Source organism: Cryptotermes secundus, unplaced genomic scaffold, assembly GCF_002891405.2.
Source record: "Cryptotermes secundus unplaced genomic scaffold, Csec_1.0 scaffold962, whole genome shotgun sequence".
Lineage (NCBI taxonomy): Eukaryota > Metazoa > Arthropoda > Insecta > Blattodea > Kalotermitidae > Cryptotermes > Cryptotermes secundus.
The window spans coordinates 135,330-154,832 of NW_019720723.1; the positions used below are offsets into that span (position 1 = coordinate 135,330).

Consider the following 19,503-nt stretch of genomic DNA (forward strand, 5'->3'; position numbering starts at 1 on the left):
ATATATGTGCGGATTTATTAGAGAGAAGTGAACAGCTCTGTGGAAACATTGAATACCAGGACTTCCTGTCTGTGAGAATATTAAATTCATTGTTCTTCTCTTTTCAAAATGCGACTTCCTTTGACATGGAGAGATTAGGACTCGTAACGATCAGTAACTGATGACTTTATTAACGTCTCAGCAGCCACGCTGGCTACACTCTGCCTGAATAATAACGCGCGCAATAATAATACTAAGGTAAATATATCTCTGTAACAGGCCGTGAAGACCCATTGGGTGAGACGTCGAGGCTCCCACATTTCTTAGACAGTCGGCCCAGAGATGGAGATAAGATTGGTTGTCAGCCTTACGCGCCGGTCGCCCTTCACCCCCAGGAAGATTCCTGGTAGTCATTTCTGTTAGAGACTGAGTCGACTCCAGGCTCATAGTGAGGCTGGAAGGATTAGGTAAATTGGAAAATCCAAATGACCTTATCGGGAATCGAAACAGAGACCTTCAGGTTTGTAGCATAGTGCATAAACAAACTACGCCACCACGTGCTCCTAATAATTAAATTCAAATCTGTATGTGTATTCCTCTATCGTTGCTAGGCAACGGATTTGTAAAATCGTTACCGCGGCAACGACCACACTCGCAATACTGGAACAACTATTTGACGCATCATTTTGTATGCAGTGCGCGTTGTATCAATGAAACCTATGTGATTAGTTATTCTCAGAACTTCTTGTGTTTTATACATTACCTACATATTCCGAATGGAGTACTGTACAGTACAAGTGAGCACGCGTCCTAATGTCGAAATCTGGATCCATTGCAACGGAGTCTGAGGAATAAATTAAAGATTATCCTAATGATCCAGTGGCCTCAAATAATTAAGTCTCACTTAATTACCTACTCATGGAGCTGAGCCCTTCTGGAGGAGCCGCCAATTCCTGCAGCTACTCGAGAATTTCCCAGCATTTTATGGAACCCGAAGGTTCATCACCGTGTTCACAAGAGCCCTCCACTAGTCCCTATCCTGAGCCAGATCTATCCAATCCATACCATCCCATCCTGTCTCTCTAAGATCCATTCTAATATTGTAAATAATTAAGTCTTCCTTCCCAAATTCATCATCATCATCATCATCATCAACAACAATAACAACAACAACAGAAGACCAAAACTTCACTAATTTGGGTACGTACGTACAATTTACAATTAAATGTAACGTGTCTTTATTTAATACACCGAAACGTCATCCCGTTCATCATATTACTAATGTTTTCATTATTTATCACGTTTTTATTTGATATACGATATAGGATTGTATGTAAGGCCTGTCATTTATCTGCCTATGTTAAAATATCTATGTATCTACTTGTTGGTGCAGCATTTTACCAGGACGCATTTACGTATCCCCACTTAACCCATAAAGCTTTGCTTTGTAGGGCACGAGTGTACATAACGCGTCATCCTGGAGGAAACTGACCCTCACCTTGGACCACGGTTTACTTCGAACGGCACCATCTATGAAGAATGCTGTCTTCTGGGATGTGGCACCGTGTAGATCTTGTGTGAACCGATATTTCGGAGGAACCTATCGTCTTCATCTTAGGGTAAAAAATCCGCGAGCGTTAGCAGGTGGCTGTAGATTGACTACCTTGAAGATGGAAGTGATACGTTCCTCCGAAACGTCGGTTCACACAATATCTACACGACGCCACATCACAGAATACGATATTCTTCATAGTCACCGCCGTGAAAACCTCAGCACTTACACAGCATCATCTAAATTTCTGTCTGTTCTGTATTCTGGAAGTACAGCGTATTCATAAAATATTTCACTATTCCCAGACTCTACGGGAGGCGAACCACTGACGATGAAGTAATTCGGTTTTCTACCCATGATTAATATAACATCCAATGCATTCACTAGGCCAGGGTGGTATCCAGGATTCGATGTTAGTGTTGTTACCATTAGTGCGGGACGTTAGTGGAACTTACCGTATGAGTCGGAACTTAAGGCGACGAATATTTAAGGTATATAACTCCGTGGCCTATAGTCCACAAACGAACTATACCGACCGAGCGACCGCCGCTTGTCGGCGAAGTTAGTGCCAACTTTAGNTATTTATGAAATACATAAATTATATTTAAGGTATATAACTCCGTGGCCTATAGTCCACAAACAAACTATACCGACCGAGCGACCGCCGCTTGTCGGGGAAGTTAGTGCCAACTTTAGCGAATAGAGGGTGCTGCGTGGTCAGCGAAACGAATCCCCACGGCCGTTAGTTTCAGTTCTCTATACCGGAGCCGCTATTTCCTCGAAATAGCTCCTCACTTATCCTCACGAGGCTGAGTGCACCCCGTTCCAAACCCTCTATTCATTTAATGTAGTAAAGACTTAATTTAATACCTTGTAATAGTATTGTTTCTACTTATTTTTGGTCACAATCCTCAGAACTAATTGACATATTCAATTTTGTCCACAAAAATGTTTCTTTGCTGATTGGCCAATTTGAAAATATTGGGAGCCTTATATTCGAACTCGTGCGGTATATACACAGAATTAGCTTGGACCACACACGCGAGAGATTAGAGCCTACAAAGGCACACGCGTACAACAATTTAACCTAAAAGCCTGAAGGAAAAAAGAAACTTGAAATCTTAGGCGCAGATGGGAACATAATCTTGAGATAGATCTTGAAGATACTGTGTGAAGATAGGTTCATGATTTGGAATCATGTGGATCACAATAGCGTCCAATGGCACGATTTTGTGAAAACGGTAATGTACAGTCGGTTTCCATAAAAGGCGAGGTATTTCTTCAATATCTGAGCGACTATCAGTTTCTCAGAAAAGTCTCTCTTCTATGGAATGAACTTGTTAATGAGGAAAATGAAATTTATTGTAACACAAGGATCACATAGTAATTTCTGCTATATTTTCACTAACTTTTTAAGAATTATCTTACGTTATAACTAACATTAGGGGCACGCGGTAACGTAGTTAGTTGAGGCACTATGCTACAAGCCGGAATGTCTCGGATCGAATCCCGATAAGGTGGATTTTTTCAATTGACCTAATCCTTCTAGCCGCACTATGGCCCTAGGATCGACTCAGCCTCTAACAGAAATAAGTACCAGGAATATTCCTGGGGTTAAACGGTGACCGGCGCGTGAGGCTGACAACCTCGCCGCCATCTGTGAGCCGATTGTCTAGAAAATGTGGAAGCCTCTAAATCTCACAACCGTATGGGCCTCCACGGCCTCTTATAGGGATACCTTTACCTTTTTTATCACTAATATTTGCCTATGTAATTGTTAGTTGGATGCATTTGACAAAGATGGGAGACCTGTTGAAAATTAAGTTGTTAGGTTATAATTTGTCGCGGTTGCAAATTTAACACGAAGCCTAAGGGGAAGCACTTATAACACAATTAGAATCATGGATTTAAAACAATTTATTTATAATACATAAGCGTGTGCCTTCGATTTCGACAGAACATTTCGTTAACATCTCGATTTGACGAAATTTTATGTTCAAAGCAGATTGAAATTAAGATAAATATATACAGGCCAATTCTATAAAATTATTACGTAGCCCGTACTGGGCATGCGTCAGTTGGCAGTACGATAACATTCAGACACATCTGTAGCATATTTTAGCAGGAGACTACGATAACAGTCTACTGGACCTCTCATTAGATGAAAGAGCAATCATACCTTTCGTTTTCGCCTTGACGTCTCTTTCCTATCTGAACTCATAAATGCCTCTCATTCATCGAAATGGAAAACTTCGAAGGACCCTTTTTTTTTTTAATAAAATGACCATAGGTCTGTACATAAGCTCTCATGAACGTTTCGCTGTTAAAGTAAATGAAAATCAACACATCGTTAAATCAATGAACGCAAAATGGTTTCTACAGCCAACTGTCGGCAGCCTGGCATCCTACCACGTTGCCAAGAGACGGCCGAATGACTGCAGGTCGCAAAACCGGGTGCCCGCCGTCTGCCTCATCTCGTCTACTGACCGTGCGCCGTGCCTTACGTTTGGGGGATAGGTGGGGGAACTCCCGTCCAATTCACTCTTCCCCCCCGCAACATTCCATCCGCTCCAAATAACTAGAACGTTTTATCACCGCACCATATCACATGAAAGGTAGGGGAAAAGGGAGGAAGTCTGCGAGCAGAGGGCGTGGCATACATCGGAGCTACAATCCTATCAGAAACCCCGGTGTAATCTCCCCAAAACCTCGACCACCAATCCTGGAGAAACCCGCGCTCAGCTTTGCGAGATCGATCATATTGGTGGGGAAGAAAAATTCGCGAATTTTCCACGCTATAAAATATTATAATAACAAAAATAATTTATTTCATTAATAAAAATCATGCATATATCTACTGCAAGAAAACTATCTTGTTTTATAAACGAGGTCATTGAATACTTCCAAAATTTCATTATGCAACATCTAGGTACCAACAATAATTAATTCACAAAACTTCAGTCAAGATTAATGAATATATGAACTGCGTAATTAACCTAAATAAAATTCGCAATTTAACGTAACCCTATATGTTTGGGGTGGCAATGATGTGGTGGAGAAGTATGGGCTGGTCTCTGGACCAGACAGACAACCACTGCGAGAGTTGGATTTCCACGTCTTTCCCCTCTGACTCACCCCTCCTCCTGCTGCCACACTGTCTATGTCATGTAACTCAAGTGACAATCTGTTGACGTACTTTGCAGTGGGAGGCACCTCATCCACTGCTCCAGGAGCGGGTATCAGACTGTACGAGATTATGCTAAACTTCACACAAGAAGAAGAAACTCATAGAGACCAAGATCCCGTGGTATCATTTATGGAGATGAACCGTAAGGTCAAGTCTGTGAGGGGGGTTAGCAATGATTGGCATAACCAGGATGAAGACGATGTGTGCTTGGGTGGTGCAGAAGCCAGTAGTGACTCCACGAACGATTGAGAGAACGGTGGTTTAACGACAGAAACCGAAATCTTCAAGAACTATAAACGTCATCATCATAATCATCAACGTTACCAACACCGAGCTGTAGCTTTTATTACTACGCGGGTGACATCAAAGAGGGGAGGTGTGAAAGGTGCGCCAAAATCTTCAAAAATATTTTCCTGCTGTACGAAACATTCTACTCGCTGGGACGCCTCATGAAGCAGAATTAAAAACCAGGAAATTTCTAGAACGGAGATGTCAGCTATTCCGTTTGTATAGGATGGATATTGAAGGAACATATTTTCGTAAAATTGTCTTTTTATTGTGGAATGGAGCAATATAAAAATAGAGAAGTAAATTCGCGACTTCGGACGAATTAGACAAACGTGTGCTGTGCGGCTGTTAACATTGTGTACGTGGCAGTTGTCATCTGACATGTCATCAGGAAAAAACAGACTGACGCATTTCTCGTTCTTCAATTGTCACTATTGTCTGCCGCGCGTGTGGTTGTGGTCGTTGATGTCTCGTCCCTTAGCGAGATACCAATGGGACTAATTATCAGATAATATTTGTTAATATAATATAAACACGGAGCTAAGTGCAGATAATGTGATACACCAAGCAGTGAGGAAATAACTTCTTGTTAACGGTCTGGACTTCAGTTGAAACTATGGAAGTATCACTTCCCGCTCCAATGCCTCTAGACTTCAGTATCACCGTTAGGTCCCGGCAGGACCCAACGTCTTCGAGTTCGCCGGCCACCGGCCTCGTGCTGCCCGCTAACGTCGCCTCGTCTAGCGCCGGACTTCTCAAGCTACTCAAGGAGAGTGGAGCCCCACGGCCGGGAGGGGCGGCGGCTTCCGGGGAGTCAAGCAGCGCATTCAGGGTTGTCACCCCCAAAGGGAAAGTTGAAGGTAGGCCGACACAATTTCACAAAATAACATTATTATGTTCACTAAAATAAGCCGTTATGTAATCTTCAAAAAGAATGACGAACAATGAATGATTGACGTATTCTTAGCGTATTTAATGACGCTATATCATCTACAAGTATTGTGCAGGTTATAAGGACATGTGAATATACTGATGAAGCCTAAACCGAGAGAGTAAAACGGTCATAATTTTTTCGAAGGCAACTTACTGCTCCGATAGATACGACTGGGACAAGATTCCAAATACGGTTCGATGAAAATCCAAAGCGTTACCGCTGAAGTAACCTTTCCCGCCACCAAAACGTAGCGATGGGTCTATTTAGCACTATTTACAAAGTGACTGACCAGTTATTAAAAGAAATTTTATCTATGATTAAGGAAATCAAGATACTCAATGCAAACATGGTAATAATCTCCCTCATTAGGCCTGTAGATGTAATAATTTGTATAGGGCATGAAGGAGATTTATTTCCGGATTTCCATCATTGAGTTTTGTCGCACTGACAAAGAAATAAAAAATGTGAAGAATTCTTAAAGTATTTATCAAAATATGTAAGTTCATTTTGTCCCCCCCCCCCTCAACTTCAACAGCCACGCAGAACGTTGTAGGCCTATAGGCTGAAGGCTGCAAATATACAGACTACACACGCCACACACAACATCCTTACGTGGAACATTGTTACAGTCAGATGAAAAGTAACACATCATTTTTTGTTATGGATCAATGTCTACTTGTTTTATCTCAGCCACATTTTAGCTTCCTGCAGTTCCTTGGCCCTAAAACCGAAGTGGGAACACAAACATATTGAGTGCTATAAATTGCTTTTAATTTCGTGGGCTGTCCTTCTTTTGGAATGCCATGGGGTCCAGGTATATTGGTCAGATGTGACACGCATTCCTCTCAATCCCTGTTGCTTCAGGCCTGTACCAATATCGCAAATATAAATTTATTTCGAATTATGACACGTAACAACATTTTATCCTGCGCGGTCTAAGACATGAACTGTCTTCGCTCGTTTAGAAACTGAGATCGTGGGTTCGAATCCAGTCGAGGAATGGATGTCTGTGTTTGTGTTGTCCTGTGTTTATGTAGCGGCCTTGCGACGGGGCTGATCACTCCCTTAAGGCGTCCTACCGAATGTGAAAAATATTGCGGGACTGAATAAGAGGCCTGGACCCTGAATGGGCTGCAAGAGCCATTGAAGAAAAACAACAACTCTTTTATTTAGGTCTGCTATTCAAACTACTTCGCTTGATCCAGCTGATAATCAAAAAGGGGGGTTGCATGTTTCTGTAAAATGACATGTTTTCACGTTCACAACTTCACGCAGTGCCTAAGTGATATTTCAAATTATAAGAGCAGGCTGAAAATCGTCGTGGGTGACATCTCCGTGGAATATTAATTACCGACACGCTGAGGCAGAACTGTAATCCAAAACTGCGAAATTAACTTGTCTTCGGCGCTAAAGCGACACTATAACTAAACTAAAACCAAACTGATTAAGGATTTTAGACATATTGTAGGGGTGTCAATCAACGTAGAAATCCACATCAATATCGAAAACCGTTTATATAGCCATCAGATTATTTCAAGTGTACAGGATTCTAAAAGATTCAGTATTAAAACTTGTAGTCTATCAGGCCTGTTGCTTTGCTTTGGTTTGGAAAAATGACACAGTCATTGAAACAAATCTTCTGAAATGTTTGAAACGATGCAAAGGATAAGTTCTGGTTTCTATGTAAGTTTATGTTACCCAGAATATGTCTATTTATAGCTGAATCCAAACTGAGAGGATTATCGAAAGTTTATGTTACCCAGAATATGTCTATTTATAGCTGAATCCAAACTGAGAGGATTATCGAAAGTTTATGTTACCCAGAATATGTCTATTTATAGCTGAATCCAAACTGAGAGGATTATCGAAATTTGTTTCCCGAAAATTAATTAATTAATTAATGGATATCGACTAGCGCCACCAAAACAGTGGCAGAAGTATGGTACTTAATGGGGATCTGTTGCTTAAAGGGGGCACGCTGTAACGTAGTTCGTTAACGCACTATGGTACAAGCCGGAAGGTCGCAGGTTCGATTCCCGATGTCTCTGATTTTTCGATATACCTAATCCTTACAGCGGCACTATGTATACTCAGTCTCTAATAGAAATGAGTAACAGGAATCTTCCTGAGGGGTAAAGTACGGCCGGTGTGTAAGGCTGACAACCTCACCGTTATCTGTGAGCCGATTGTCTAGAGAAAATGTGGGAATCTTGACGTCTCACAAGCTTATGGGCCTCCGCGGCCTGTTACATGGATACCTTTACCTTTTTACCTATTGCTTATAATGCGTTAACACTAAGACAAATGTAGAGTCCAAGAATGGAAATAAGAGAAAGCAGACCGCGCAAAGTTCCGTCTCCCGCTCTTTGGGAGGCGAGTCGAGTGCTGGACTCACCGCAAAGAAATGCTCTAACAAGGTGTGACAAGTGACAGTGGGTTGCAGCATGTTCTGCTGGCGACCTAACATGACATAACATGCTGATCAAAGCACAATAGATCACTGTAGGTCGCCGTGCAAGGGCCGAGAAGGCCCACCCTTTATACATTCATTCAACAAGTTGATCAGGGCCTAACTAACTCTCCAAATATCTACTTCCATGGCACCGGGTTTTCATTGAAACGTTTACAGTTACTCGGAAAAGATATTTTCCTTTTTTATGGTACACTACGATCCGTTTTAGTATTCACGGAAAGAAACTATTGGAGTAATTCTGAACGCTCTTTTATAGCAAGATTCATTTAAATATAAACTTATTTTTACTACAGATGCAGGAATGAATGTCTGTAGTGGAAAAAAATTATCACTCAGACCAATAGAAATTTTTCGTGAAATGACATATGCAGTAAAGTCTTCAATGAATAATCTGTGCTCAACGTTCGATAAACATACGAAGCGAAAATCTGTATCTCTCTAGAAATTATTTAAAATTTTAAGCACATTTCTTACAAATGCTTGCAGAATGTTCAGCTCATTTTTATATAACATTCAAACACTGAAATTAATACATTTTAAAAATAGACAGGCCTATTTCGAAATTAATTATTCAGCATTTAAAACCTTAATTTCGTCTAAATAATATTTAAGAGAACAATTCTTATTTTAAGAAAAACACACTCTATCTCCATTTATTGGTTACTGTGTTCAGGAAAATAATTGTATCTTGTTTGGAAAGTCACACGAAAATCATATATACAAAAACTGAGTAAAATGCCGATATTTTTAATGTTAAAGAAAATGGTATGCATAGTCACGGCTACTCCGCAAAGGGTTAAACTGATGAAGTTCGTAACGTAACAGACAGGCCTGCATCATAAGCTAAAACTGTGTGTGTGTGTGTGTGTATGGAGGTCGCTGCAGCCTTGATCCGCAAGTACCCGCAATTTTATAACTAACCTCGAACCCAGTCTTCTGATTTAATTCAGTTTCTGACTTCCTAAAAATAACATTCTCCCTGTGTTCGAAGATTCATGAAAATAGGCCTAATTTCAATGTTAAGTTATTGTAATACACTTAGTTAATTTACTTCTGTGACACGTATTTGGCTGAAAATATGCTGTACATTAACAAACTAACGGACAGTTCTGTTGCTGAAACTTTGAATAGGCAGAGAGACATAAAGCGGCAAACATGTTCAGGGTTCAGGCATAATTAAACATACTTCCTTATCAATATTCTGACAATTTTTTTTGTCATATACGTACCTTTATAAAGAGTGTTAGAAAGCGAGAGGACTGTAAAATAATTCTCCACTGTAATTTGTAATAAAAGTAATTAGTAACAAGGATTCATTTAATATTTGGTGTGATTCTTAATGCATACATATGAATATTTTATTTTCTCTTTATTTTCAGTAAAATACTGTCATTCGTTTGGAAAGCGTTTTAATCATATTTTGTGTCAAGGTTTTAGTTAGATTCAAGGAGAGAATTACAGGCCAGTTTAATGATATTCTTAAAATCAAACATCTTTCCAGACTTCAAGTTCTAAATACTTTCAAACATTTTTTCTAATCTATTCGTCATGCAGAATTCTTCTTGTACAGTGTAAACCTATAGAACACAATGAGATTGAAAGTATATGCCACATAATTATCTCTCTTCGAGCAGAAAGCTCTTAAAAGAATAGTCATGAATAGACTTTCTGAACTGCTCACGTGCCAACGAAAAGAAAAGCCCAAGATTAATATTTTGCAAGAGGGACTTCCCCAATTCTAGAGGCTTGACGTATCAACGCCTGTGTGGATTACGCAGAACATACTTTCATGAAGAGAAAAGGCGGTGTATAGTATAGAGGAATCCATATAGTAGAACAATATTTTAAAAAATCCCTCAGCATGTTCAAATTCCATCAGCAACTAGGGGTTTACGCTACGTTTGCCTCTTCCTACAAATCTACAGGCTTAATTTTGTGTTGTTTTTTATGAGTAGAAAGCTGATCTTTCGCTCTGTGAGACGATAAATAATTGTGGCCGTTTGACGAGAAGGCGGTGATGAAAGAATTCGCTTCTAAGAGGCAGGGAGTAACAAGACAACAAATGAAGTTGCAGACGCGTAATGAGAAGCCAAATACTATTCAAGCGACCAAATCTAGGGGATAAAGTGGGCTGAACAAGTAGCACGCATGGCATATATGGGAAATATATGCATAATATCAGTAGTAAGTCTCACAGAAACGTATAACCTCCAATAAAAGAAAGTAGCTGGTAGGATAATATATTATATGTGTGGTGATGCTGCTTTGCCATATCGCAGAGTGGTACGATGGGTGAAAGTGTTCCGTGGAGGGAGGGATGCCATTCAGGACGATCCCATGTTGACAGCCACACAATTCAGCTTCTTGCTTTTTGCTGGGTGTCGATCGTCGATGAGCTGGGCGGGAGTTAGCTGCTGAGGTAGGCGTATGTCACAAAACCGTGCTCCACACACTGCACGCTATTCTTGGATACCGCAAAATTGCAGCACGTTGGGTACCCCATACAATGTCCGAGGTGCAACAATGGCAACGTTATGCAATTGCACAGGACTTGTTGGACAGGTACCAGAGGGAAGGTGACGACTTCCTTGGAAGGATCGTCACTCCGAACAAAATTTGGGCTCGCTCATACGAACCGCACTTGAAGCGACAGTCAAATGAATGGAAGCATTCTGGCTCTCCTCGTCCAAAGAAAGTGCGCCCTACACAGAGCAATGTGACGGCGATGTTCATTGTGTCATATGGCACTGATGGAGAGATACTGCACCACACTGTACTTCAGGCCACGGAGTTTGTTTCTTTTTGTTTTCAAAGCAACAAAAAGGAACATTTGGACTTTTTGTCCGTGATGCTATGGAATCTGCAGCTAGGCTTCGGGCAAGGTGGATGCACCCTCCCTCACAAGTGTGCAAAGACGATCAGGTATAAATATTTATTCATTTATCTTAAAACCTCGCCTCCCAGTTACATACAATGTATAGATGGAATACATGTTACAGCGTTACCTCGAGAATGTTTCCGGGGATGACAAAAATTTACTGGTTTTTCTAAGTGTAAAGTGTTTCGCCATATCAGGCTGCAAACAAAATCAAGTTTCGTTACGTCACCTGTACAACCTGAATACAACCGTATGCCCTTTGAGAAGAACTCAAGCTCAGTTGTAGTGCGTTTTGAATGTCTTAGATGCACATTTACTTGCATAATAGATCAAGAAGTAAATAGGTTATTAATGCACCTCACAATATACTTCAATAAAATTAATTTTAATATTATCCTTCCATCTATGTCTACTCTTCCAGGTGGTCATTTCCATTCAGAATAGCTTGATTAAAGAAGATAAATTAATATTTCCAGTTATTAAAGAAGCAGGAGCCGGGATAGCCCAGTCGTTATAACAACTGGCTACTGAATGAACGGCCGAGGGATCGGAGTTCGATTCCCGGGAGTAGCAAGGTTTTCTCGTCTCCATATCGCCCAGGCCAGTTCCGGGATCCACCTAATCTCCTAAACAATGAGTAGCGGAAGATTATCCCTGGGGGTAAGGCGGTGAAGGCGTGAAGCTGAATAGTGCCGAGATAGAGAATACGTGGATTTGTACATCCACTACTTCATATGTCTTCATGGCGTATTGTGTGATCAGTTAAGCACAGGGACAAATTTTAACTTCTTACTTTGGTTATTAAAGAAACGAATGCTGCTTTGAATACTGATATTCTAGTTCCTTAGGGGACCCAACTTATGGCGTTTACACAATGAGAATACAATGATAATAAAAGTAAGTAAAGGCATCCCTGTAACAGACCGTGGAGGCCCATAGGGTTGTGAGACGTCGAGGCTCCCACATTTTCCCTATACAATCGGCTCATAGATGGCGGCAAGTTTGTCAGCCTTACGCGCCGGCCGTTCTTTACCCCCAAGAATATTCCTGGTACTCATTTCTGTTAGAAGCTGAGTCGACCTCAGGGCCATAGTGCCGCTGGAAGGATTAGGTCAATTGAAAAAATCCAGTGACCTCATCGGACTTGAACCCGCGACCTTTCGGCTTAATAATAATAATATCAATAATAATAATAATAATAATAATAATAATAATAACTCTTCAGACAAACGCCTTATGTTCTCTACGGAAGATTTCTATATGAAGAGTTTGAATTTAAAATGCAGTGAAACTGTATTTCCAAATGAAAATTCATATTTTACCTACCCGCAAGTCAGAAAATATACCCTTAGAGGTCATATGCTTCTTTCTCGCTATTCAAAAATCCAGATTCTATTTTGATGCTTGTACTTTGAGCACTATCCATGTCTACGTTTAACACAAGGAACTCAATGTTTCGTAAACTGTTTATGTTTCCATCATCAGGCAAAAGAGGGTCGTAACACGAAGGGTCAAGTAACTGAGACTGACCCGTAATACTGGATGCCGCTTTTCCCTGTGTACGAGAAGAGAGCCACAGCCCTTAACGTTGTCTTTTAATAAATAACCTGAACTATGGGTAATTACCAACGCATTATATTTAACAAGAAGTCCCTCGGTTAAGGTAATAAAGAATTATAAGTCGGGAATTATTTATTGTGGAAAGACCTTCATCACGACTTTAGAGTTCCAAATACATTTCCACAAATGAAAAATTTATAAAATGTGTCTTCATTGCTGTAGCAACCTTCGCTTGAACCCAAAGCTCTGTCTGCAGGTCCATGACTTTTCCTTGCGCATCGGTGTATGGAGTTAGGTGCACTTTCTTACTGCCGGTTACAAGATTACCTACATATAGTTAGTTAGTTATTAGAGAGGGTGGGTTTCCCCATGCACTTAGACCTGTAGTAGTCCATTGTGCTTCCCTCTATGGTTTCTACCAGTCTCTATATCCTACCGGTATTGGTGCTTACCATCAGTCCCGCCCAGCCAGCGAGACCGGTTCTACTGGCTGAGAAGTATCTATAATGCTTCCCCCATCTACCGGAGGTATTAGTGACTGCTGTTGGGCGGCAAACGTCCGCAATTTGGCTCAGTGACCTCCTTTGGAGGTATGAGGTTCTTTTACGTGCCGTAAAGCTACGACACGGGACCCATGGCTTAAAGTCCCTCCCGGAGGACTTGTTCCCTGAATTTTTCCGCCCTTAAAAATTCGACGACCTCCGCCGGGTATTTGAACCCGCGTACTACGAGTCATGAGGTGGGAACGTTACCTCTAGACTACGGAGGCCGCTACCTGCATATAAGTAAATAAATGTTTTATCTTCAAGCCCTTTCTCTGAGCGATGGTGCAGACGTTTCAGGGACGTCAACATTTACAGCTACAGACGGAAGTGAACACACTTTTCTGAATGTCTTTATTTAAGTTCAGCCGTTTGTATGAAACTGGAATAGCTCAGTCATGATAGTGATTATAATACACTTGTAGTTGGACGCCGAGTCTCGATTCTCGGTGGGAACTAGATTTTTCTCCTTGCTACAAGGCACAGACGGCCTCTGGGCCCCACTCAAGACCCAGCCATGGCTACAACGAGTGGGAGGACGGAAGTGTCTGGAACGTGGAACTATACCCACCTCATGAATCTTCAGGTCCTGATTGTGTGTTAAGGATAAGGCACGGGACATTTACATCAAATATAGTCTGTGTTGGTCGGCAGTGAATTAGTCTGGCTATTATCACAGTTCACTGGCAGGTTTTTGTACATAACAATGAACCTACGGATGCTGCAAACGTTGGGAATTCCTTCCCTTAATGACTGTTAACATCTCAAGAAGGAATCTATTTAGTTGTAGCGGAACCTTTAACAAGACTGTGAAAGAAATAGCTAACAATGCCGAATCAAGCATAACAACTATAGAAACACATGAAACTGCATGTGTTTTTCATAACAGTTACAAATTAAATATGTAAATTAAATTTTTTGTTACCCATTACAGAATTCGTTATATTTTTAGAATGATTTATCAGCCGATAAACTGGCCTACTCCTTCATGCCTTGATTTCCTTGTGACCTAAATACAGGACGTACATTGATTTCCAGATTTCAAATTAAATTGAAACTAGAATACGTTACGATATCAGTTCAAGAAACGTTGATATGATTATAAAGTTCGTCTGTGATTTTCCATTCAGTTGTCACATAAATAAGGCAATGATCAATCATAACAGATGCGATTCACCTGCCAGAGAATCAATGATTGAAACGCCACTTCAATAGGAACCCAACCGACAATCTCTCCTTAATCGTATGGACTGAAATATCATATCGGATTAATTAAAACAAGAACTGATTTATTAATTTTTTTTAATTCGTGGAGTCCAACTGGGTCCACTCGGCACGGCGGCCACTGATCGAGATCTGATTTATTCGGACAGCCGCCTCGAAAATTTGCCTTCGGTGGCATTAAAACCTAGGTCTACTTAGTCCGATCGTACTATTAATTTATTCATGCAATTAACAAATATATTTCTGGTAAAATAAAATGATTACATTTGTAATCTTGGGCACGCGGTAGCGTAGTTGGTTAAAGCACTGTGTTACAAGCCGGAAGTTTGCGGGTTTGAGTCCAGATGAGGTCATTGGATTTTTTAATTTTTCTATCTTTCCAGTAGCAATATGGCCCTGGGGTCGACTCACCCTATAACAGAAATGAATACCAGGAATCTTCCTGGGTGATAAAGGGCGGCTGGTGCGTAAGGCTGAAACCTTACCGCCATCTTTGAGGCGATTGGCTAGAAAATGTGGGAGCCTCGACGTCCCACAGCCCTATGGGCCTTCACGGCCTGTTACAGGGATAACTTTACATTTACGTTTGCAATGCAGTCAGAAAGCTGCACATGAAATATATTTTACAGTGTCATTGCTGAAAAGTTTTATGCGTGTTTCTATACGAATATTGGACTCCTCCATGCAGCAGAGGAGCTGCTCTCGTTACATACGCTTTCATTGTCTGTGTTTGTGGCACGTCCACTGTGTTTCTTTTCATCGCCACGGGGAGCGTCAGTGTCTCTTCTGCGGCCATGACAGAAGCTGCTGCACGTTAACTTCTAGTTCGCGGACAGTTTCCGTGACTCACCCCAAAATTTTGACCCGGTCGTGCCGTTTCCTATCCCCCATCGTTTTCTGTATTCGCTTTACGCGTTTATGATACACAGGGAACGTAAACCGGCATGTGACGGAAGTGATGTGTACATTTTGCATCTTTTCACAAAAAGCAATAGTCAAGTTAGTTTAGAGAAAGGCCGCGCCATAGCTCAAGCGGTTAGTCGTTGGCTTCTCACCGTGGTGGCCCGGGTTCGATCCCGGGTCTGGTCAAGTAAGATTTGTGGTGGACAAAGTGGCGCTAGGGCGGGTTTTCTTCGAGTAATTTCCACCAAATTCTCCACCATCATAATCACCGGGGGCAGGTGCAATAGGCCAATCAGTGGCCGCCGTGCCGAGGGGACGCAGTTGAACTCCACCCCCCACTAAGCGAATTCAATTTTACTTTAGAGAATACGATTTGGTCAGCCGCATTTTTTTTTCGTTAATTACAAATTTAACAAACCAAATATCGACAACCCTAAGACCTTTCCTTTTGAAATTCTTTCATTACTACAATCATACAAGTCCTAACTCACATGTTAACGTCAGAGGTTTCTATAGTAACGTTAACATCTCAATATCTCGTTTTGCGTAAGTCAAGCCACTAATTTGTATAGACCTTGTGCGAATTAGAGTCTCCTTGAATCTACACTATGGAACGGCGAGCTTTATACACATAAGGCATTAGCGCACTTCCGCTTCATTTTATTGTGAACCGTTTTCGTCGTTATTAAAGTCGTCAGTACTGAAAGGCAGAGCAACCTTTGACCGGAGAAGACAATTATAAACATCATATTTTTAAATATTACATGCCTACTATCTATCTATCTATCTATCTATCTATCTATCTATCTATCTATCTCTTGTTGCTCCCACTTGGAGCATAGAGCATCCGTGAAACGGTGGTTTCAAATCAGTTTCTTAATTTTGGACAGTCGGTACGACTCCTTGGACGGGGGATCAGCACGATACCGCTACCTACATAGGACAACGCAAACGCAGAATAAACTCAGACAGACATCCATGCAATCACTGGGATTCGAACCCAAGATCTCGGTGTTCCAGCGGGCGAAGACATTTCCTTCCTTAGACCGCGCGGCCACTGTGATCGGCTGTAGGCCTACTGCTGATGACCAACTCTTCTTTGTAAATGTGGGGACGTGGGAAGGACCCCTGGTGTCCCGAATATTGTGCACACCTAAACATTGCAGAAATTTATAATACGTCACGATTTCTACAAGCAATACAAGTTACGGCGTCTCTTTAACATTAAAACTAACATAATTGAAACAATGTCTATAGATATATTTTCCGAAGGAAAGTAAACAAATTTTGTTGATGCAGACATTAAATAAAGTGTAAATTAAGTAGGCCCTGTATTTAACAGTGAGCCCTTATGTGATGCACTGACGTGAATATTCAAGGAAACTTTCGGAGAAACTATCTTTCAAGCATTTATAAAGTGATGTCAGTTGCACCATACCGCTGCCTAAAGCAAACACAGACAGTTTACCATACTGCACTGGTGCGACTCCAGATATCAATAACAGGCTGCATCATACCGGACAAGAATAGAATTTAGCATGTAGCCTTATCGGCAAAAGGAGCACATGTTGCGTTCAAAGAGTCATATTGTTGCCTGCAGAACACAATGGAATGGACTAAATGCATGGTAAATTGTCAAGGAATCTGACGATGGTGTGTAATAATCAGAATTACTGGCAGTTTAGACTTTGTCCATCGTCTGGTATTCTAGACACTAAAACACAACGCTTCGGGAACGGGATCTCTGTCCGTCCTCAGGCGAGGGGAGAAGACAACATACAACCTCTTTATTATATCCGTCATAAAACAACTAATATCAAAATCAGACCATTTTCGGCCCTGCTACGTGTTTCGGCTATTGATAGCCATCATCAGGCAAACACATATACACACCGCAGCACCAACAAGATTGGATACAATATTATTAAAAGGATTATTAAAATTATTAAGGAGAAGACAACTATTGGGTCTCTTAGAAAGAACTAACCTCAATCACCGAAAACAAATCCAGTTTCCGAAACGTTGTGTTTTCTAATTTATAGAATATCGGACGATGGACAGAGTCCAAAATCCAGTAATTCTGAGTAAATGCATGGCATCGAACCGAGTCCTCTGTGGCATAATCCGGTACTTATGAGTTTCCAATTTATGGAGCACTGTTAATCGGCTAACAGAAAATGCTTAAAATCACCAAACAAAATATGCAGTACTTAATATTATTTCTGAAGCAAAACAGGGCTGTTTACATCTAAATTAAACAAACTGATTCAAGACGGTTCAAACTACCGACATAATAGATTTTATAAGGAGATGGCTTCATTCAAAATAAAGGGAAATTAATATATTTTCACCCTTAATAGAGAGAGAGAATATTTTTTTTCACAACCCGTCATGTAGACGCCGAATTTGTTCGGGATTCAAGGTGAAAGGAAACAGTCTAGGCGTGTTTGGTCAGGTGGTTCTCGTGTTTGTTAACAAGGTGATACAAAAATATCGGGTGCTCTACTGATTATATTGAGCAATTGGTTTCTCCTGGTTTTATTGTTTGTCCTTTGCTGTATCCTGTACAAAGGCAATGATGTAACGCCCCTATTCTCTCTGAGTGTGACGTAGTATATGTTGTTGGATTACAAGTGTCTCCAGGGAAAATTAAGGAATAGAGAAGGAATAAAGAGTAATTTATGAGGCTTTCGGATTAAGGTTCAGCTCATTAACTACTTGAATGCATTCAGGATAGTAGGGAATGTGGCCGCTACGGCGGAAAAAGAAAAGAAAAAAAAACAGCTGTGTAACTTCTCAGTGTGCATGTGTACGTAGAGGCAGAAGTCACGTGACATACAACTGCTGCTGTTATTGCAATGGGAGCAGAAGAGAGCACTCGTGGTGCTCTGTCGTTTGCAGATCTTCACTGAAGATTTGCTTCCTTTTAAGATTGGTGGCAGGCTCAAAACAGCGACACAGGACATGAAAATTACTATAAAAGTCTTAGAAGTTTAAAGAATGCTGTTATAGCGTCAGGTTCGAGGTTAAAACTTTCGAGACATCCGGATTGTATGGTGGAAACTATTCATGTTATGGTCTTCTGGGTTATGGTACCATGTAGGCATGCTCGGATGGGTACCGATGTTTCGGAGGTCTGCCTTCAAGATGTGCCAGTGCGTTAGAATTTACCCGAATTTACCCGAATTTACCCGACCCTTCTGGCCAAGCTTAGGCGGTGTCATACAGAAGATCACGAAATGTGGAGGTTCAAATTACAAATGAGAAGCTAATCTGTCCAGTAAATTTAGTCCTATTAGAGGTTAAGAATCGAATTAATATGAATCTGTTTTTTCGATGACGATGGTGAGAAAGTAGTGATAGTCATCGGTTGCGTGTCGCTCAGCAACAAACTGATAAACCCAGACTACAATCTCACTTCAAATAGCAAAGTTTTCCCTGAGCTTAATAAATTACACACCACATCATGAAGACGTATATGGAAGTAGGGACATAGCTCCACCATTCTTAGACTCGGCGTTAGATGGAGATGAGTGGTCAGTTTCACGCCCATGCCGCTTTATCCTCTAGGAAAAATCCCACGGTGCCTTTGGATATGTTCTTTTTATTGCTAGTGGAGTGGGACTAAGGCCCTTGTACTGCGGCCACTTCTGGCCTATTGTACCAGCCCCAGATGATAGGTGAGGGTGATTGTGGATCAATTGGTGGAATGAAGATTGACAGGGGAAACCGAAGAACCAGCGCCACCTTGTCCACCACAAATCCCATTTGTCCAGACCCGGGATCGAACCCGGGCCGCCGCTGTGGGAAGCCAGCGACTAACCGCTTGAGCTATGGCGCGGCCTGGATATCGGGTTGGGGTGGCCCCAGAGCAGGTCTACACTCTGTGGAAGAAAGAATATCTCTTACCCATACCGGGAATCAAACCACAAATTCTCGGTCATGAAGCTTGGAGCCTGTTGCTGTGCCAACTGAAGTACCGA

General features: G+C 41.3%; 1 protein-coding gene across 1 annotated transcript in view; it reads left to right on the plus strand.

The window, feature by feature from the left end:
- Positions 1-4,680: 4,680 nt before the first annotated feature.
- The window catches only part of LOC111872457 (PR domain zinc finger protein 1), a gene marked incomplete at its 3' end in the record, with an annotated part of 75,226 nt that continues 60,403 nt past the window's right edge, over positions 4,681-19,503 (plus strand). The window contains 1 exon segment of the mRNA XM_033754777.1: positions 4,681-5,866. Coding sequence (XP_033610668.1) covers positions 5,623-5,866 — 244 coding nt within the window.